The sequence below is a fragment of the Epargyreus clarus genome, unplaced genomic scaffold (genome assembly GCF_041222505.1).
Source record: "Epargyreus clarus isolate Ecla_fem2 unplaced genomic scaffold, WU_Ecla_fem_2.2 ptg000019l, whole genome shotgun sequence".
Taxonomy (NCBI): Eukaryota; Metazoa; Arthropoda; class Insecta; order Lepidoptera; family Hesperiidae; genus Epargyreus; species Epargyreus clarus.
Genome location: NW_027332227.1, coordinates 11,086,495 through 11,104,452, shown reverse-complemented (window position 1 = coordinate 11,104,452; position 17,958 = coordinate 11,086,495). Strand labels below are relative to the sequence as shown.

The 17,958-nt window shown below is 35.1% G+C and overlaps 1 protein-coding gene and 1 non-coding gene across 5 annotated transcripts; both read left to right on the top strand.

Moving 5' to 3' along the window:
• The first annotated feature begins 1,417 nt into the window (after positions 1–1,417).
• On the top strand, positions 1,418–16,348 carry LOC140750081 (alanine--glyoxylate aminotransferase 2-like). Of its 4 annotated transcripts, none has more exons than XM_073083433.1 (10): positions 1,418–1,561; positions 6,095–6,180; positions 6,400–6,518; positions 7,414–7,648; positions 8,134–8,227; positions 8,758–8,972; positions 11,904–12,123; positions 14,172–14,416; positions 14,779–14,953; positions 16,138–16,348. In XM_073083433.1, exons 2-10 carry the CDS (start codon positions 6,119–6,121, stop codon positions 16,222–16,224), a joined length of 1,452 nt encoding a protein of 483 aa, XP_072939534.1. In that variant the 5' UTR covers positions 1,418–1,561; positions 6,095–6,118; the 3' UTR covers positions 16,225–16,348. The 4 variants fall into 4 exon arrangements, with proteins under 4 accessions (XP_072939534.1, XP_072939532.1, XP_072939533.1 ...); XM_073083431.1 differs by lacking the exon at positions 1,418–1,561 and adding an exon at positions 3,038–3,337; XM_073083432.1 differs by lacking the exon at positions 1,418–1,561 and adding an exon at positions 3,503–3,733.
• Positions 11,010–11,100, top strand: LOC140750504 (U6atac minor spliceosomal RNA). Its single transcript, XR_012103220.1, has one exon. It is a non-coding gene; the product is annotated as a U6atac minor spliceosomal RNA (small nuclear RNA).
• Positions 16,349–17,958: the final 1,610 nt, after the last annotated feature.

The window sequence follows — 17,958 nt, the reverse complement described above, 5'->3', positions numbered from 1 at the left end:
CCGTGTGTTTCATTTCATTTTATTTTATCCTGTCACCCTTTTAAATAATTAAGAAATTGGAATTTTAGTGTGAATTTTACAGTATTATAACTTATTAATGATAACAGTTAGTTAGTTCTTTATATCATTTCCTCGCAGTCGTGAAATCGAAATCAACTCACAAAATACACAAGGAGCTTCATAACGGTTCGATTGATTGTTTGTCAGCAATAAATTGCGGGAGATGCAACTACCGTGTGCCACAGTGGAGAATATTTGTTTAATTCGCTCAAACGTTCTGCCCGGACATTGCTATGGCATTTCCATCGGAGGCAGTTTACCTTTGCTATTGAATTCTACAGCAATAGCTTTTATACATAGTACTTGAAAATGGTTTGCTTGAAAGCGTTACAATTGACAAACATATCTATAACACTTGCGTGTATCTGCAGATATATCAAGTTCCATGAGTTTCAATTTTTTCAAGTTATTCTTATGATTGCGATGTTTGTTTAGTTTAGTGTTTGAAATCGTCTTGTTTGTAGGATTTGCTTAACCAATCGATAAGACCACATATTATTACACACGATACGATGTATAAAAAATATATCATTTCGTTGACACAGATGTTCTATTAATCCGAAGGACTATCTTGGTAAGGTTCGTCATACTGGTAAAATGTTACAAATCAGAAGACAGCAAGCCTACTATTATAAAGCAGGTAATGACAATGATGTTTCCGGAGTGAAATTTCAAAAGGCTATAACACATTTACATTGTATTTTACACATTCGTGTCTAAAATCGCCAAAATTTTGTAGCTATTTCGTATATTGAGAGGCTTTATCTTTTTTTTTGTTCTAAGATACGTAATGCATTATGTAACTATCAACGACAACTTATCAACAAAAACGAGTGTTGCACGTGAGATTCACACCCGGCACACACCGCTTCAACTAACCCAAGGTGTGAAATGATAATGATAACGAATACTTTACGAATGCCTATTTAACAAGTAATCTGATAATACATGGGCTATTTAAGTATTAACGGTTACCCAATTTGTTCTTTATACTATTTTTATTATATTAGATATCCGTGGCTAGTATAAATCTTTTAGGATTTCCAAAATGAGTCCTTGACAACTATGCAACAACATAAGGATGGTAAGTCGATCTTGATTTACGTATTAAGTAAATATTATATGGTAGGTATTAACCATACTAAAGTAAAGCAATGACATCAAGGATTTTAGAATTTGGCTTATGTAAATAGATTAACTATAGTGTTCCGGTTATTTATATAGTAGGTTCGACAGGCACATAAGTATAACATTTTGACTGTGGCATTTGACCACAAGAAGATATCAAGGGGCACAAATGTCAACCGGTAAGTTCCATAAAAATATCAGGTATCAATCATAACAATTTAGGGTATGTGTATACTTTGTTGTAGAGTAAGAATTTCACATGAATTTCTCATAATGAGGTTTTGCCTTTGTTATATTTTTTCGCTTATCTCTAATGCTGTGTAACTGATGGAATATCAAACGGAAAATGGAATGTCTCGAAACACCCACAAAGGTAAAAAGGACTGCTATCCTTACATTTAAGAATAATGAACTGCGATAAGATTTTGTGCAATTTCACAGTTTAATTCTAAATCATATATTGTAGGACTAGATAATATTCCACGATGTGTGGGCGTGAGTAACGCATGCCGTGTCGGCAAAACAGTAGCTAATGTGTGTACGTTAATTCAATAAGCTTGTTTATTAAAATGTATCAATTCAGTATCATCGCAATGGATAACTTGTGACCTTTTGCTTATTTAGCACCCAACTAATTATTTTCTATATTTTGTTAAAACTTACTAACACTAGGTAGGTATTTCATAACTATGTGCGGCTACATAGTTTAAATTTCAGTTATAGTTTTATTGCTATTTAGATAATATTTTATTGCATCAGAAAAGATGGTACCTACGTTGTTAGATATGAAAATTGAAAGGTCATGAAATCTTTGGTGTATTAATACATTCTAACACAAATTGTCGTTGTCACAGATATCTAGCGATAAATACAATGAATAGAATAGCTACCTAACATAATACCTATCAGCAATGCGGCAATTGACTGTTGGTATTTATTCAATAATTGTTCTGACTAAACATCTTCATAATAAATAAAAATATCTGTTTCATTTTATCATCATCGAGTAAACTAACCCTTATACATGGTCTAAACTAGGGCTGCTACTCGTGTTATTTTATCAATATGAGGATCAAAAATGTCCCTGCGTTTAAGATATTTTTCTGAAGACTTACTCGGGCAAAATAAAACTTTATCAGCTAAGAAACTTGAAATCCGATAAAGAAACAGTCTTACACTATAATCTTATGGTTTTTTTTGTAAACACATCTTAAATAATTCTTTACCTATACGGTTAAACGGGACAAAATAAGTGCAACATGCCTTATAAACAGAAAATCGTAACTACTTTACATTTAGTATTTTTTATTTTATTTTTTATTTTTTTCAAATCACAATTATATATAGGTATATCATAAGTGCATCGCCATCATAAATATCATATTTATTATATATGTTATTCATGCCATATACTCATTGTTATAGTACATATTTCCATTTAATAATGCATAACATTTATATATATTTATTATCTATAAACATTAATTTCCTATTTTTTAGTAAGATTCTTGTTAATGCACCTTTAATTGCTACACATGTTGTGTTCATACGTAACTAAAATTACAAAAAGACTAACTTTAAGATTTAGATCCGTAAGAACTGCTGTATTTTTAAATTTTGTGTATGATCCTTAAATAAATAAATAAATAAATAAGTCACAACCCTATAGGTATGACAAACAAATACGTTCAACACATAACCTGCAGGAAAATTCCGCAAACGAGTTTGCCAAACAAATATATTATCTATCATTACTTGTATGTACACAAACAAGGGCGAACTATTTTTGTAGCGTGTATGTACAGCCAACACGAAAATAATGCTGAACAATTATTAACATCCCAAATTACAGTCGTGATATCCCAGTATTTCTTGCGATGCGATTCGTCAAAGTTTCGCAGCGACCATCACGTGAAGGCAAAGAGTACGTTGTTACAATGCGTCGACTCTACGCTATATTCACGTGCACAATGAATCGTCATCGCCTGTCACTCCACCACGCTGCAGCACAGTGCAAATCTACGCAGGCTACGAGGTTTAAATTTAAATAAAATGTAAATTATGTTATTTCTTTATTAAGTTCGTTATCACTTCTTGTGGGTGCAGCAAATGCTAGATTCGCGAACCTTGTGATCTCTGCTAACAAAAGGTGAGTTTCATGAAAAAGTTGGGAACCTCTGATTTTATAAACATTTATTACGAAGTGTATTATATTATTACAATAATAATTAATAGGCAATTTCTATATTTACTACGTAAAAGAGAAAATTAAATATACAAATGCACTTAAAGTACCTACTCTTTGTTTGACGCAATATACGATAAGAATAGTTAAGATTTTGATGACCTACGTTTAGATACAGAATGTCTATTGATTTAATATGCAGATATTTGTTATCGCATCTCTGCTATATCAGCCGATAATATATAAATAGCACAATTACGGCATAACATCTATCAACTGCAGTTTTGTGCAATCACATTGTGTGAAGGAAGATTAGAACATCTTAATATTTGTATCAAACATAACACATTGAGTGTTATTGTAAGTATTTCATCGTACCTATATATTTTAATATATTTTTATAAACTCTACTGCTTATAATGTGAGTTTTAATACATTGCTGTGACTTCAGTAGTGTATTTCTATTTCAGTTTTTCATGTAGGAAGCCTGGAAATTTTCGTTTATTAGACATTAATAAGCAACCTTTGTTTAAATTCTGTTTTATTTCAGGGTGTCAGTGCACTTGTCTTTGTGTTGTACAAAAACAACTTATGTAGTATAATGTAGTCATAGGTATACGCTTACGGATTTCGTTTTTCGTAGCTGAAGGATAAAATTTAGATAACAATAATTTTATATGGGGATTTTTCTAATAAAGTGATTGTAACAGGAAATATACAAAGGAAAATAACATTTATTATTTAAAAGGAGATTATGTATGGCAAGTAAAATAACTGTCGTGTATTTACTCTTATTTAAATTTAGTTTACATAGGTATAGTGAAAACATAGTTACTATCGCGTGAATGACGTCAATCGATAACGATAGTAATATAGGCTGAAATGAAACTAAGAGAGCTTATTCTATACTTTACTACATAGGTACCATAAAGCTACTTTATTCATACTATAATACATAAAAGTATTAAGCGCATAACACTTGAATTTATTACTTTGTAGTAAAGATAAAATACTTATATGTTTTAGCCTCACCTCGAATGTTACATAAGTATTTAAGTCTTCATTGCTTGTAAATTTATTATGGACGAAAGTAAGAAAAGTTTCAATTTGATTTTATTGAAAATAAAAATACCTTTTACGAAGCACTCTACATTAAATAGCTCTACCTATACCTACTTACCTACCTACCTGTGTTACCCGATTTAACATACACAATAATTTAGTCGTTTATCTCTCCAACTATAAATAGGTGGGTATTTATTTTCGTATAGAATACTTATCTCATTATCGTTAACTAGACACGTTTTATAGATTCCAAACCAATCCGGTTCTATTCGATATTTGTAGAACATAGATATTTGTTTATACTTTAGTAGATTACGATAAATAAGAATTGGAGACGTTGACTATAAATTAATTAGGTTAATAACTCAATTAATAATCTACTCATGTACTCAGTGCACATTTAAAGGGTATTTCAGAAGTTATTATTTAATAACTATAACGTAGTTTTAGATGACATCTTTTCAAGGAGCGAACGATACCTAACGTTTAATGCGTGATATCTATAATACAAATTATAGTCTCAAAAAGGAAATTAGCCATTGAAGTTTTATCTAGAAGTTTGTAGCTATCTTTCTGCAAATGATCAGGTTTTTCAGGATTTTAAATTTTGTTCGCTAGAATAAAATAAAATGAGGTTTAGTTTCGGCTTTTACAGTAACATACCCAATACTTTTTTGGCCTCTATAATATCTCTTATAGATAGTTTATTGCCTAATCAAACATAAGCGAAGCGATCTGTGTGAATACAGCCTTTGTTTATAATTCAATTTTATTGAAAATTTTCATCACTTTTCTGTTGCCTACGTGTGAGGTCCTTAACATAAATAAATTTTTAGTAAAGATATTTTACTGAAAGTTAAAGTTAAGTGGTTAACCTTACGATATAAATAAGGAATAACATGTCTAATACAGTACAATTTATTGTGTGCTAGTTATTACGAATAAAATGTCTTCCCCTTAACGTCCATGCGCCTGCACCATGACAGCGCGCCAGCAGCCGCGTGGCCGGTGACTTTTGTCATCATGTGCGCTTATCAAATATTGCACTGATAACGCGCATTTGTTCTCATTGGTCCCACGGAGGGCGTGCTCGCCGCCGCCTGCTATATATTCTCCAAGTACTTTATACACTGCAACATTCCAAGCCCAGCGCCGCAAGTGACGCTTACCTACCATACGGTACTTCTGCTTAGCTAAGGTGTTTCATCACCGGCTATAGTAACACATCCGCCTATTAAGTTATAGTATTAATTTTATTTGTGTAACGGTAAGTATTTGTTTTTGTATTTTGTGTCTAAATATAGTTCCGATTTCCTTGTTTTCCAAATTATGTTGCCAGCAAACGTTATTACGATTAAATTGTTGTTAATCGCATAAATTGTAATACGTCATTATAGGATTCCCAAAATTTACTTGTTGATGCGTTGGTTTCCCCGGGCATTGTTTGATGGTTTTAATTATAAAATCCCTGAATGTTTAATTTTGTACAGGAAAAAATATTTTATTGAATGTGTTATTTAAACATGGATTAAATTTAATATTAAACTGTGCTGAATACAATGGACATATTTATTATAAATATCGGTGATGCTAACTTTGTTGTTTCCAAAATACCTATAAGCGAATACAATTGTTACTCATATTCATTTGTTTCAGATTTTGTCGTAGTTAAAATATAAAATGGCTTACCTACAATCCATGCCTAAATCTGAAACTATTAAGCTACGTGAGAAGCATATTGGGTGAGCAAACTCTATTTGTTTTTGGATCGTTTGTCTTTTAATGTCACATTATACATAATAATCCCCTTCTATTCTCTTCGGTTAAACTTTAAAATCTGCGGACTGCGTAGAGTAACCTCTGCAAAATTGCAAAATCTATTTGAAAAAGGCTAAAAGAAAGTTCTATTTCGCACGAGGACAGGCAATAGGCGGGGTTCTAACTCTATAAAACTTTTTCAGGGCTGCCTGCCAGTTATTTTTCCGTTCAACTCCGCTGAAAATAGTTCGAGGTATCGCACAATATATGTATGATGAGACAGGCGAACGCTACCTCGACTGCATCAACAATGTCGCCCATGGTTTGTAGAAAACAATACACTAATTTATGATCTATACTGATATATATCTGAAATTGATAATTTTCTGTTTTTATGGCGTAGCTACACTAGCAATGATACATGCAAGTTCCTTTCAATAGGTAGGTACATGCGTCAATAGAGAATTACGCGCCATGTTAGAAAAAAAGTATAAACGTTGGTAGGTGAATGTTAAAAGTTGATTTGAACAACATAACAGTTCAGTATAAGTTTTCTAATTCACTTTTAATTAATGTCACTATTTTTACTTATTATTCCTTAATGTTGATGTGACGTCACAACAAAAGATTATAGGGTTAGTATATCTATGCACGTTGTTTTAGGCACTTTTAGGTTTTATATAACTTCCGGGACCAGAATAGGGCTACGGTATCCCCTGCTTGTCGTAAGAGGCGACTAAAAGGGGCTTCCGGGGTTGCGGGCGGCAAGAGTGGGAGCTCGAACCGACCGGCTAGTGACCCCGGGAAGGACGGCGGTACATACCGCCGTCGCATACCGTCGTGCCCACCAGACGGTGTGGCGAGCATCAAGCTCACCTGGGCAGAGCCCGATGGGGCAACGCGCTAAGAGGACTCCGGTTGCGTTCCTTTGGAGATCCCGGAGTCCTCTACGCAGCGCCGAGGACGGCCACCGGGGGGGTTTTAGTGCGTAAGAATCCCACATAACTCCGTGCCGCTCCCACGGCATAGGGTACCTTTTGAAGGTTTCCCCCTCGTAAACAAAAAAAGAAAAAGTTTTTTTATAACACTAATCATTTTAAATACTTGTACTTTTCACAAATGGTTGTAATACCTACTCCATTGTGTCGGTAGGTACTACGATAGGTACATGTAAGATTTATCTGATTTTATATTTCATAGTGCTATTATTATTGTAGTGGGACATTGTCACCCCCATGTGGTAGAAGCGGGGAGGAACCAGATGTCTCTGATCTCAACTAACAATCGCTATCTTCATGACGAGTTAGTAATACTCGCTGAACGACTCGTGAAGACTCTACCAACACCACTCTCAGTGTGTTTCTTAGTAAACTCTGGTTCTGAGGCCAATGACCTCGCCCTGAGACTGGCTAGGATTCACACTAAAAATAAGGACGTTGTGACACTTGACCAGTGAGTATTTATATGTTGTATTTGTCAATGAACTGTCGGACGAATAGGTCGTACTAAATAAAGTGTGAAAGGCACGTGTGATAGCGGGCAACGAGACTTTTATGCATTGTTAAGATAAATAAAGTAAATGACATTTGTTTAAAAAGACTTCACTTGATAAATTTTACTGTTTAAACAATGTTATTTGTTTTAAAATAAACTTATTTTGGTACGTTTACGTAATAATTGATCCGTTAAAATACGTATGAAATAGTTCAGGATGTAGATATTATTTCGAATTAAATACTTATTAGTAAATTTCCACTTTTTGATACTTACATTTTGCGTAAGTTGTAACTCATCATTATGAAAAAGCATTATTTTGTTTGCCAAGTCTAGTAAAACGCCAGATTTGTATGGAGTGATGTTCGTGTTTTTGTCGAGTGTCTGTTGTACTTCGAGTGTCTCGAAGTGTTCTAGGGTGCTCTAGCGCCTGTTTGTTCCAGCGCGTATCATGGACACCTTACGTCTATGATTGATATCTCGCCATACAAATTGAACCTCCCAGGGGGGCCAGAGAAGCCAGACTGGGTTCATGTGGTGAGTCCAAGTTATACTCCTGCCCGTTCGCACCGCACGCTAGTTCAGGCGTCAAAATATCCAAAATTTTGAGATTTATATACCTACCTACTTATGCCAAAAAGTTTTGACTTTGTTATATCAAATATTAATATTTTAAATAACATCAATTGCCAAAACAATTTATTAAAAGTCATATCAAACACCACTTAAGTTATTAAATTTCTTATTTTTTTTTATTATCTATATTATGATGCGTCAGTCGTATAATGCGTGTATATGCGAGCAGCGATATAATAGAAAAGTTAGTTCTAGGTTTAATAGCAGTATCGTTCAGTTTTTATTCACAAAGATATTTTTCCATTAATAATACCGTCATTGTACTGGATTGACAAAGCAACCACGTCGCGACCGTGTGTAAATCCAAAATCATAAAATGATATTGTAAACAAACATCTTCTTACAAATTAATGAATAAAATCTTCATACGTTCAAGAAAATTTTAACTGCTTCTTTTACAAAAGAATCATAAATATTTTTTTCGGATACAGGCGCCGGTACCCGATGTGTATAGAGGAAAGTACACATATCCGCAAGATTCTAAATCAGAGCAGGAGTTAGGGAAAATGTATTCGGATGAAGTTGGGAAAATCTGCAAAGAAGCTAAAGCAAAAAGTGGCGGAGTTTGCGCTTTCATAGCAGAAAGCTTGCAAAGTTGCGGAGGACAAATCATCCCTCCTGATGGATACCTGAAACGTGTTTTTGAGTAAGTTTCCATTAACTATGAAATATTGATCAATTTAATGTTTACGGTGCTACAGTAGCAATTTATGAACGACCTAGATATTGTAATGGGTACTTATAAACTACATTATTGTATGCGAAACAACAACCGTATATAATCATTTAAAAGCGTTAAATCTTACGCTACTCATTTTACTTTGTTCATTATCAACCAAATTCAAGGAGACTCACATTTTAACTTTGTTATTATAATATTTTGTTCATTTTACTTTGATTTACGAGACTGGGTTTATTACGAAAATAATAGTTTAAGGATAATAATGGTATTTACCATTATTATTATTACCATTATTATCCTTAACTATTATTTTCGTAATACTGAGTACTACTGAGAAAACAATGCACACAAATATAATTAAATTATGAAAATCTCTCAAGCGTATAGTTTTCCACGTGAAGTGATAATTACTCGTATACATACGTGGAGCAACGACTTGATTCGATTAATAGTAGTTTCATAATTGTTTGGGTTATTTTTAACTAGCTACTACATAGGTGAAATGTGGTACATTTTATACTCTTAGATTTATTATTCCTTTATTGTATACGTTCTACTATATGCCTAGGTTTTTGTAACAAGTTTGTTTATCCAAAAAGTAAAATCAGACCATCGTATAACCTTTAATAAGTGGTAAATTATAAAGCCAATTACTCGTATCGCCTTTCAACTTTAACCGCGAGTGGTTGGTTACCAACAGTCTGTTTAAATTGGATCCCGACCTTTGATTTCTTGTTATTTGAGTTAAACTAGGCGAGGTTATTAGAATAAATTGAAAGAGGTTATTAGTAGAGATTGTTACAAATAACTTTTATTACAAAGTATCTTTATTACAAAGTAAGTCTTGAAGGTGGTAGAATTCTTTGTGGTTCGACTCCGGCGGCACTACCGCCACACCTATTTCTGCCTAATAACAGCAGTGTTAGGCGCTGCTGTGTTCCGTTTTGAAGGGTGTGGTAAGGGAGACATACTTTTCCGAGGCGTTCCAACTTAGTCCTCTGAGGTAGCGGCGCATCTGTGGCCGACCTTAGGTAGGAATATCTAATCCCATCTGGGGTTGATTACAGATGTCCATGGGCGACAGTAGCCACTTACCATCAGATGGACTGCATGCTCGTCTGCTACTCCTATATTATAAAAAAAAGAAAAACTTTGCTGGTTTCACTGTATTTAGGTATGTTCATTGTTAAAAGACAATGGAACAATACAGGGTGTGATTTTTTTAAATGAACTCGTTCGATTCCCGGAATTTCAAAAAATCTAACGATGCAGTTTTAGTTTTTATCACAATTGGCCTCATAACTCCTTTCAGTTTTTTTTCAAACTACTATCTATGAATAAATTAATTACACTTTGGTATTTTAGACAAATATAAGGACACTTTAACAGTCGAAATTTATCTAACCAGATCCGAATGTATTAAAAAGATTTACAAACATACAAAATATGTGCGAAAAACATAATCTTCCTGTGGCAGTTGAGTAAAAAAGGAGGTAAAACCTCAAAAATATAACATTAAAAAATGTAAGAACGTTGAAAATACCGTAGAAACTTCCAGTAGGTATATCTATTCAGTAAATATTTGAACTATTTTAAAAACTGTCTACAGATTTTATAAAATAATTTTTAAATACCCAAATAAATACCCTGTGGGAGGGTATAAAGCAAAGCTTATTACAAAAGCTTTATACTTGGATAGAAATAAACTGATTTCTCTGTAGGAAATATTGAATTACTGAAACTGCTTACGTGACTTTTAAAATTCGATCGTGAATGCAGTAACAATCGTATTAAGAACTATTTTGAAAGAAAAAAACCTTCTCTCTTTTCTGTTACTTACCTACTTGTAAAAGCGTAATCTCATTTGAAGCTTAAGTTAAAATCTAACTTTAAAATCTGTCGTTTAAAGTGAAATCGGGATTTATTTCTTCTTTTTGTGAGCTACGTTATAAGCTTATAAAGCAAGTAAAGTAGCAATAGTAAATAGGTACCTATCTACGTGTGTCTATTGAAAGGAGAGACGGTTAGCACTCCCCTTGACAAGGATGGAACACAAAAATGGTTAAGGGCACAATCTTGACCACATTTTTTTTGTAGTTCCGGGACTAGAATAGGGCTACGGTATCCACTGCCTGTCGTAAGAGGCGACTAAAAGGGGGCTTCCGGGGTTGCGGGCGGCAAAAGTGGGAGCTCGAACCGCCCGGCCAGCGGCCCCGGGAAGGACGACGGTATGTGTGGTCGCATACCGTCGTACACACCAGATGGTGTGGCAAGCGTCAAGCACGCCTGGGCGGAGCCCGACGGGGCAACGCGCTAAGAGGACTCCGGTTGCGTTCTTTTGGAGATCCCGGAGCCCTCTACGCAGCGCAGAGGACGGCCACCGGGGGGGTTTTAGTGCGGTAAAAATCCCACATAACCCGACGTCGCTCCCACGTTGTCGGGTACCTTTTGAAGGTTTCCCCCTAGATAACAAAAAAAAAAGGTACCTATCTACGTGATTTTAAATGGTGGCTGCGGATCGTGTGACCACTGAACATTAGGACCAACTCCAAGTACCTATAATGGAAGTCCCATCTTGACGATGGCTCAGGTGCGATATTGTGATATAAGAATGAATCAATAAAAAATAAATCTTCGATAACCCATTACGGTTGTCCTACAGATGAGCATAGGCCTCATCTTAAACTTAAAGGCATTTAGATTATCGCGTATCGGTTTCCTCACGATGTTTTCGTTCATCGTTTAAGCAAGTTATTATGAATTTCTAACATGCAAATGTCTGGTGTCAGTGATTCGAAACTTCGATTGAGCTTCCGAATTTTCAAGTCCTAGTTTTTCCACTGCTTTTGCTCTAAAAATGCATGCAGGCACCTTATTTTTATACATTTCTAACAGGTACGTCCGCGAAGCGAATGGGGTGTGCATAGCTGATGAGGTACAAGTGGGCTTCGGGCGAGTGGGAACCCACATGTGGGCATTCGAGACCCAGGACGTGGTGCCGGACATTGTGACCATGGGCAAGCCTATGGGCAATGGGCACCCAGTCGCCGCGGTCGTCACCACACCGGAGATAGCCAAAAGCTTTGCTGATACCGGAGTCGAATACTTTAATACAGTAAGTGTTTGAGTTATGTCGTTACGGTTTTATAGTTTTGGTGTGATGAACACATAAATGTTCCTGAATATCACGTAAATTGGTAGGTATATGTAAAGTATCTAGTGTCTATAACATTTTATCATTGACCATGACGGAAAATAACAGGAATTATAGTGAGCACCTATCTACGTTATTAATTAACTTCCGCTAGATAATATTAGTTATAGGTATCAACCTACTGTTCAGATAAATTTTATGCACACTGCACAAAATAATGGATAATGTTCTCATTTCTACTTATTCTAATTTTTTTTTTTTTTTTTTTTTTTTTTTTTTATAATATAAGAGTAGCAGACGAGCATGCAGTCCACCTGATGGTAAGTGGCTACTGCCGCCCATGGACATCTGTAATCAACCCCAGATAGGATTAGATATTCCTACCTGAGGTCGGCCACAGATGCGCCGCTACCCCTGAGGACTAAGCTGGAACGCCTCGGAAAAGTCTGTCTCCCTTACCACACCCTTCAAACCGGAACACAGCAGCGCTTAACACTGCTGTTATTAGCAGTTATTAGGGAATTATTAGTACCTATCTGAAAATCTTATTGTAAAATTGGGTACCTAGCATAGTAGGTAATATTTTCATATGTAACAATCTGCGTAAGAGCAGCCTGCTGAAGTAAGTTCCATTCCTCCCCTAGGTATAGGGCGAAACCCGTAGGTACCCAAAAGAAGAACATACCTAAGCGTGTAGTAAAGTTTTGTTTAGAATCTGTTACGTAATTACGTAACAGAGCACGTCTATTTGTCGTGAAGCGGTCTAATTGATTGTGTCAGTGTGTTAGCGTCGCTTGATTAGTATACTGATAACAGTCATAAATAATAGTTCACGTCTATATATAAAACAAAACATTGTGAATTCGTTGATATTATGCATAAATCTCGCGCTAATTTTAGCATGAGAACTGAACACAGTAGCTGCTGGGTTCTGGTTCTGCGTATGGAGCGTTGTTGTTCTCTGTTTTGATGATACCTACCACCTTAGATGAGGGAAAGACACTTAGGTGTACGAGGCGATCGGATTTAGTTCCGAGGTAACAATGCAAAAGTCAACTTAAGGTAGGACTCAAGTTTTATCTGGCGTTCATTACAGATATGCACTTGTATGTGTTATTGTAGATACCTAAATGCTGTTCGGAGAACACGTAATTAATAAAATTAAAACAAAATTCTGATCATAATTTTCCATAGTCCAAAAAAACGAACAGAAAAGGAAAAGTACGAACTAATATTCCTACATTTTCCAAACTATTTATAGCCGCGTTTAGGGAATTATTGTTTTCCGCGGGGCAAAAAAAATATTGTTGGTACCTACCAATATGGCATGTTCAAAGCTCCAAGCGTGATTCAAATGGCGCATGTGCTCTGAATTTTTAGCAAAAATACATCGGGAGCATTCGAAGTCCTTTATTCACACCATCCGATATTCAAATTGTTATAAAATATGATGACAGGAACAGGAAGTTGCAGCACATCACTGCCAATTTTCGACTTTAAACTTCTAGATAGGTACTTATTATATTGAACTAGTTTCATGAAACTTTTTAATATATTTGGAAAGTTTTCAGAGTTTCATTTTACTATATCCAGAATTTTACGATTTACGTTGTAGGTAGGTAATGTACGTAGGTACCATTTTTATAATATAGGAGTAGCAGACGAGCATGCAGTCCACCTGATGGTAAGTGGCTACTGCCGCCTATGGACATCTGTAATCAACCCCAGATAGGACTAGATTCTTACCTGAGGTCGGCCACAGATGCGCCGCTACCCCTGAGGACTAAGCTGGAACGCCTCGGAAAAGTATGTCTCCCTTACCACACCCTTCAAACCGGAACACAGCAGCGCCTAACACTGCTGTTATTACGTAGAAATAACAACCTACCTACATTTAAGGTTTTTTACTACGTACTTATTAAAACTGGAGTAATTTAGCAACAAATTGTTTTTTCCCTATATTTCTATTTTTTTTTCTTACAGTAATTCTTTTATTTATTTTTTTCTAGTACGGAGGAAACCCAGTCTCATGCGCGATTGCCAACGCAGTCCTCGACGTCATAGAAGAAGAGCGTTTGCTCGACCGCGCCGCTCGTGTTGGTCGCCACCTGATGGCACGGTGCGAGAACTTGAAGCATAAACATGCACTTGTAGGAGATGTTAGGGGCAGGGGACTGTTCGTTGGCGTCGAGCTAGTCACCGACAGAGACGCGCGGACCCCTGCTACGGCTGAGGCGAAACATGTTGTCGATAGGTGAGTTATGAATTATTTGACTTTTTAGGTCAAGCACCTACTGTAAGTAATGCTTACGACGAAGCAGACAGGGGACTGTTTGAAACCATTATGCATCTCGTATATAGGAGTGTTCTTTAAAAACACTGCTATTATAATCTTGTAATAATTATTATTTCAATGTAACTACAATTTTAAACAGAAAAGAAGCTGTTGTGAAATGAGCTTCTTCTTTTTTCTAACAAACTTTTATTCGATGCCTATATGCGTCTTAGGTAATAGTCGTTGCCTACTACCTACTGCTTATATGTAGGTAATAGATTAGTATATTTTTGCCAAATTACTTCAAAATTAAATCAATTTCATAAATTCCACTGTTCCAGAATGCGGGAGGAAAAGATTCTCATCAGTCGCGATGGACCAGACGCGAATGTTCTCAAATTCAAGCCACCCATGGTCTTCACTACTCAGGACGCCGACAGAGTCGTTGACACCCTCGACAGGGTACTGGCTGAGCTCGATGCCAACACACGACCCATCACAAACCTTAAACTCGAGGTTAATATTTATACATTTATCTATCAGCACCTAGATATACCGATGTCATTTAGCAAAGAACCTACTACTACTTATACCTATATTACCTGGAGAAATAGTGCTCATTTGGATCACAGATGTGATGGTTTTCCTATAGAATGTTGTCTGGTTGCGGTTAACAAACGAGAAAATGTATGTCGATTCTATTTATAATCATACCAGTATACCTGGGAGATTTATATAAAAAAATCTCAAAGGTATGTGAAGTCTACCAATACGCAGTTGGCCAGCGCGGTGGACTATGGCCTAATCCTTCTCATTCTGAGAGGAGACCCGAGCCCAGCAGTGGGACAGTAATGGGATGATGATGATGATGATTTATAATCATTAAGTTTCTACCACTCTTGAACATATTTAAGTAAAAGAAACCTTAAGCTCGTATATCGATGTTGGTTTATTTGCTACTTCTAATCCTAAGAACTATGGAATACGAACGCAGGATATAAATTTATGTAGGTAGCTGGTAATCCAAGCTTAAGGTTGAGTATCTTGAGAATATTAAACTGAAAAGAAAATTAATTGAAATTCTATTATAATCCCAAGCTTGTTTCTATAAGATATAAAGTACTATTCTAAATTAATCATCATCTTACCTAGTTCTTTTTCTTATATGTGTACAAATGTATGCATAAAAAAAGTATGGAAGTCACCATCTTGTCCACAACTTTATACCTGTAAATGGTTATATGTAAAACTAGCTGACCTGGCAAACTTTGTACCGCCTCAAAATCTATTTATCAAATATGTTTCATATAAAATATAGCCTATGTTACTCGTGGATAATGTAGCTTTCGAATGTGGAAAGAATTTTTAAAATCGGTCCAGTAGTTTTTGAGCCTATTCATTACAATCAAACAAACAAACAAAGTTTTCCTCTTTATAATATTAGTATAGGTAAAATATAGCCTATGTTACTCGTGGATAATGTAGCTTTCGAATGGTGAAATAATTTTTAAAATCGGTCCAGTAGTTTTTGAGCCTATTCATTACAACCAACCAAAAAACAAAGTTTTCCTTTTTATAATATTAGTGTAGATATGTACTACTATCTACTATTCTACTACCTACCTATATCAATATTGGATTTTAGAGGGGTGGTAATGTATTTAGTTCATTATTAATAAGTAACTTATTTAATTCAACAGGTATTGGTTACCCCGATCAGCGATGGAGTTGAAAATAATGATGCAATTCTCAAAAACAGTAGGCAGCAGAAAGTGAAAAGTATGTGATATGAATTTAAGTAATAAGTTATTTTTTAAGAATGTACTTGTAAATATAGTTAAGTTACTAATACTGTTATAATAATAGGTTAAGTGAATATACCTACTAATTAAAAATAAAATAAAAATATCTTTAAAATAAATAACTTTTATTTAAACTTAAATACACTGATTACATTTCTATTAAGTGTAGACGAAAAAAATATTTTGCGTTTTTCTATCATACACGATTTGAGCACAGTTACCTTAATATTAAAAATGAATAACTAATAAAAACAGAAAACTAGACTCTTCCCCTCATGTACTGATGACAATTTTGGATAGTAACTAACTTCTTTTTTAATGCAAACATGCCGGGGAACATAGTTTTATTAACATTATTCAATGACATTTTGTTTATATACTCCGGAGAACTGGGTGAATAAGGACACAGCCTGTAGTTTGATGTGTGGTCTCCCCCACAATTAGCACATTTGGGAGGCTCCTTAGCTGGGTCTCTGGTACACCTCTTAGACATGTGATTACTACCGCATTTGACACACTGCACATGTCCGTGGCAGTATCGTTGGACATGGCCCCATTTTTGGCAGCGATGACATTGCATTATTCGAGGTTTTGGTGGCTCAATTTTTATATTGTGCCCAAAGAGCATCTGCACCTGTAATATCTTCCTCCCTTCATCATTATTGGGCACCACTGCTAATACAAGTATAGGTAGGTGGTTTGCATGTTCATTTCTTTTCATTATGTGAACTCTTACAACAGGAATTGATGCTGACAACAGAGCTTTTTTTAAAACATTTAAATCCACATCTTGAGGGAGGCCTCGGATAACGATTTTCATTTTTCTTTTATTTGGGTGGCCAAAAGTGTGATATGGTAGGTGCTTATTATCAAAATATTGCACCAGGGCCTTGTGATCTTCAAAACTCTGGCAGCATATTTTTGTGTAATGATGTCCAACGACTGGCCGATAGAATTGTACTCCCCTGTTGAGTATCTTCCTCATGTGCGGTGTGAACTTAACTGGTTTATGCAAAAATACAGGAGGAGCTTTGTATTTCGGTTTAGGAAATTGCAACAATAACATTTCGTCGCACGTATCGCTGAAGACAACTGCAGGGGGTTCACTTTCCTCAATCTCGCATTTTTTTAAATATTCTGCGAGTTTTTCCATATCCTTTATTTCTTTTTGCGACATTTTAATTATACCTGCAACAATTGAAGGAGTTTTTAAGTAATCAAATTAAAATATGAATCAGAAAGTGGGTACATAGTTAACATAGTGCTTTGATTTTTTTGTCTCTAATTTGAGTAAAATAATAAAAATATCTGTGTATCTTCTATTGATAAACAAGTGCTCACTACTTATTAATTATTCGATAACAACAACGTTACTCTCGGAGTTATATATTGAACGGGATATAAAAGTAGCATGCACAGAGTTATTTAAACAAATAAATTCGTACCTGTTTAAAATTTACCACAAAAAAGAACGAATAGCAATTATTTACGTCAATTGTCAGAATAACAAGAGCGGCAAAGAAAATATTTATTTCTACATACTAGTGTTGCCAGATTAAGCGTTATGATCTATGGGTTCAAACATCCGGTCCAATTCTATCCGGTCTTTAAAAACCGAAATGTACGCTATAAGTAATTTCTATTTTTACATTTATAGTTATTATTAAGGTATTTGAATTTTTTTTATTGTATAAATCGGGTAGTCTAATGCCGAAAACA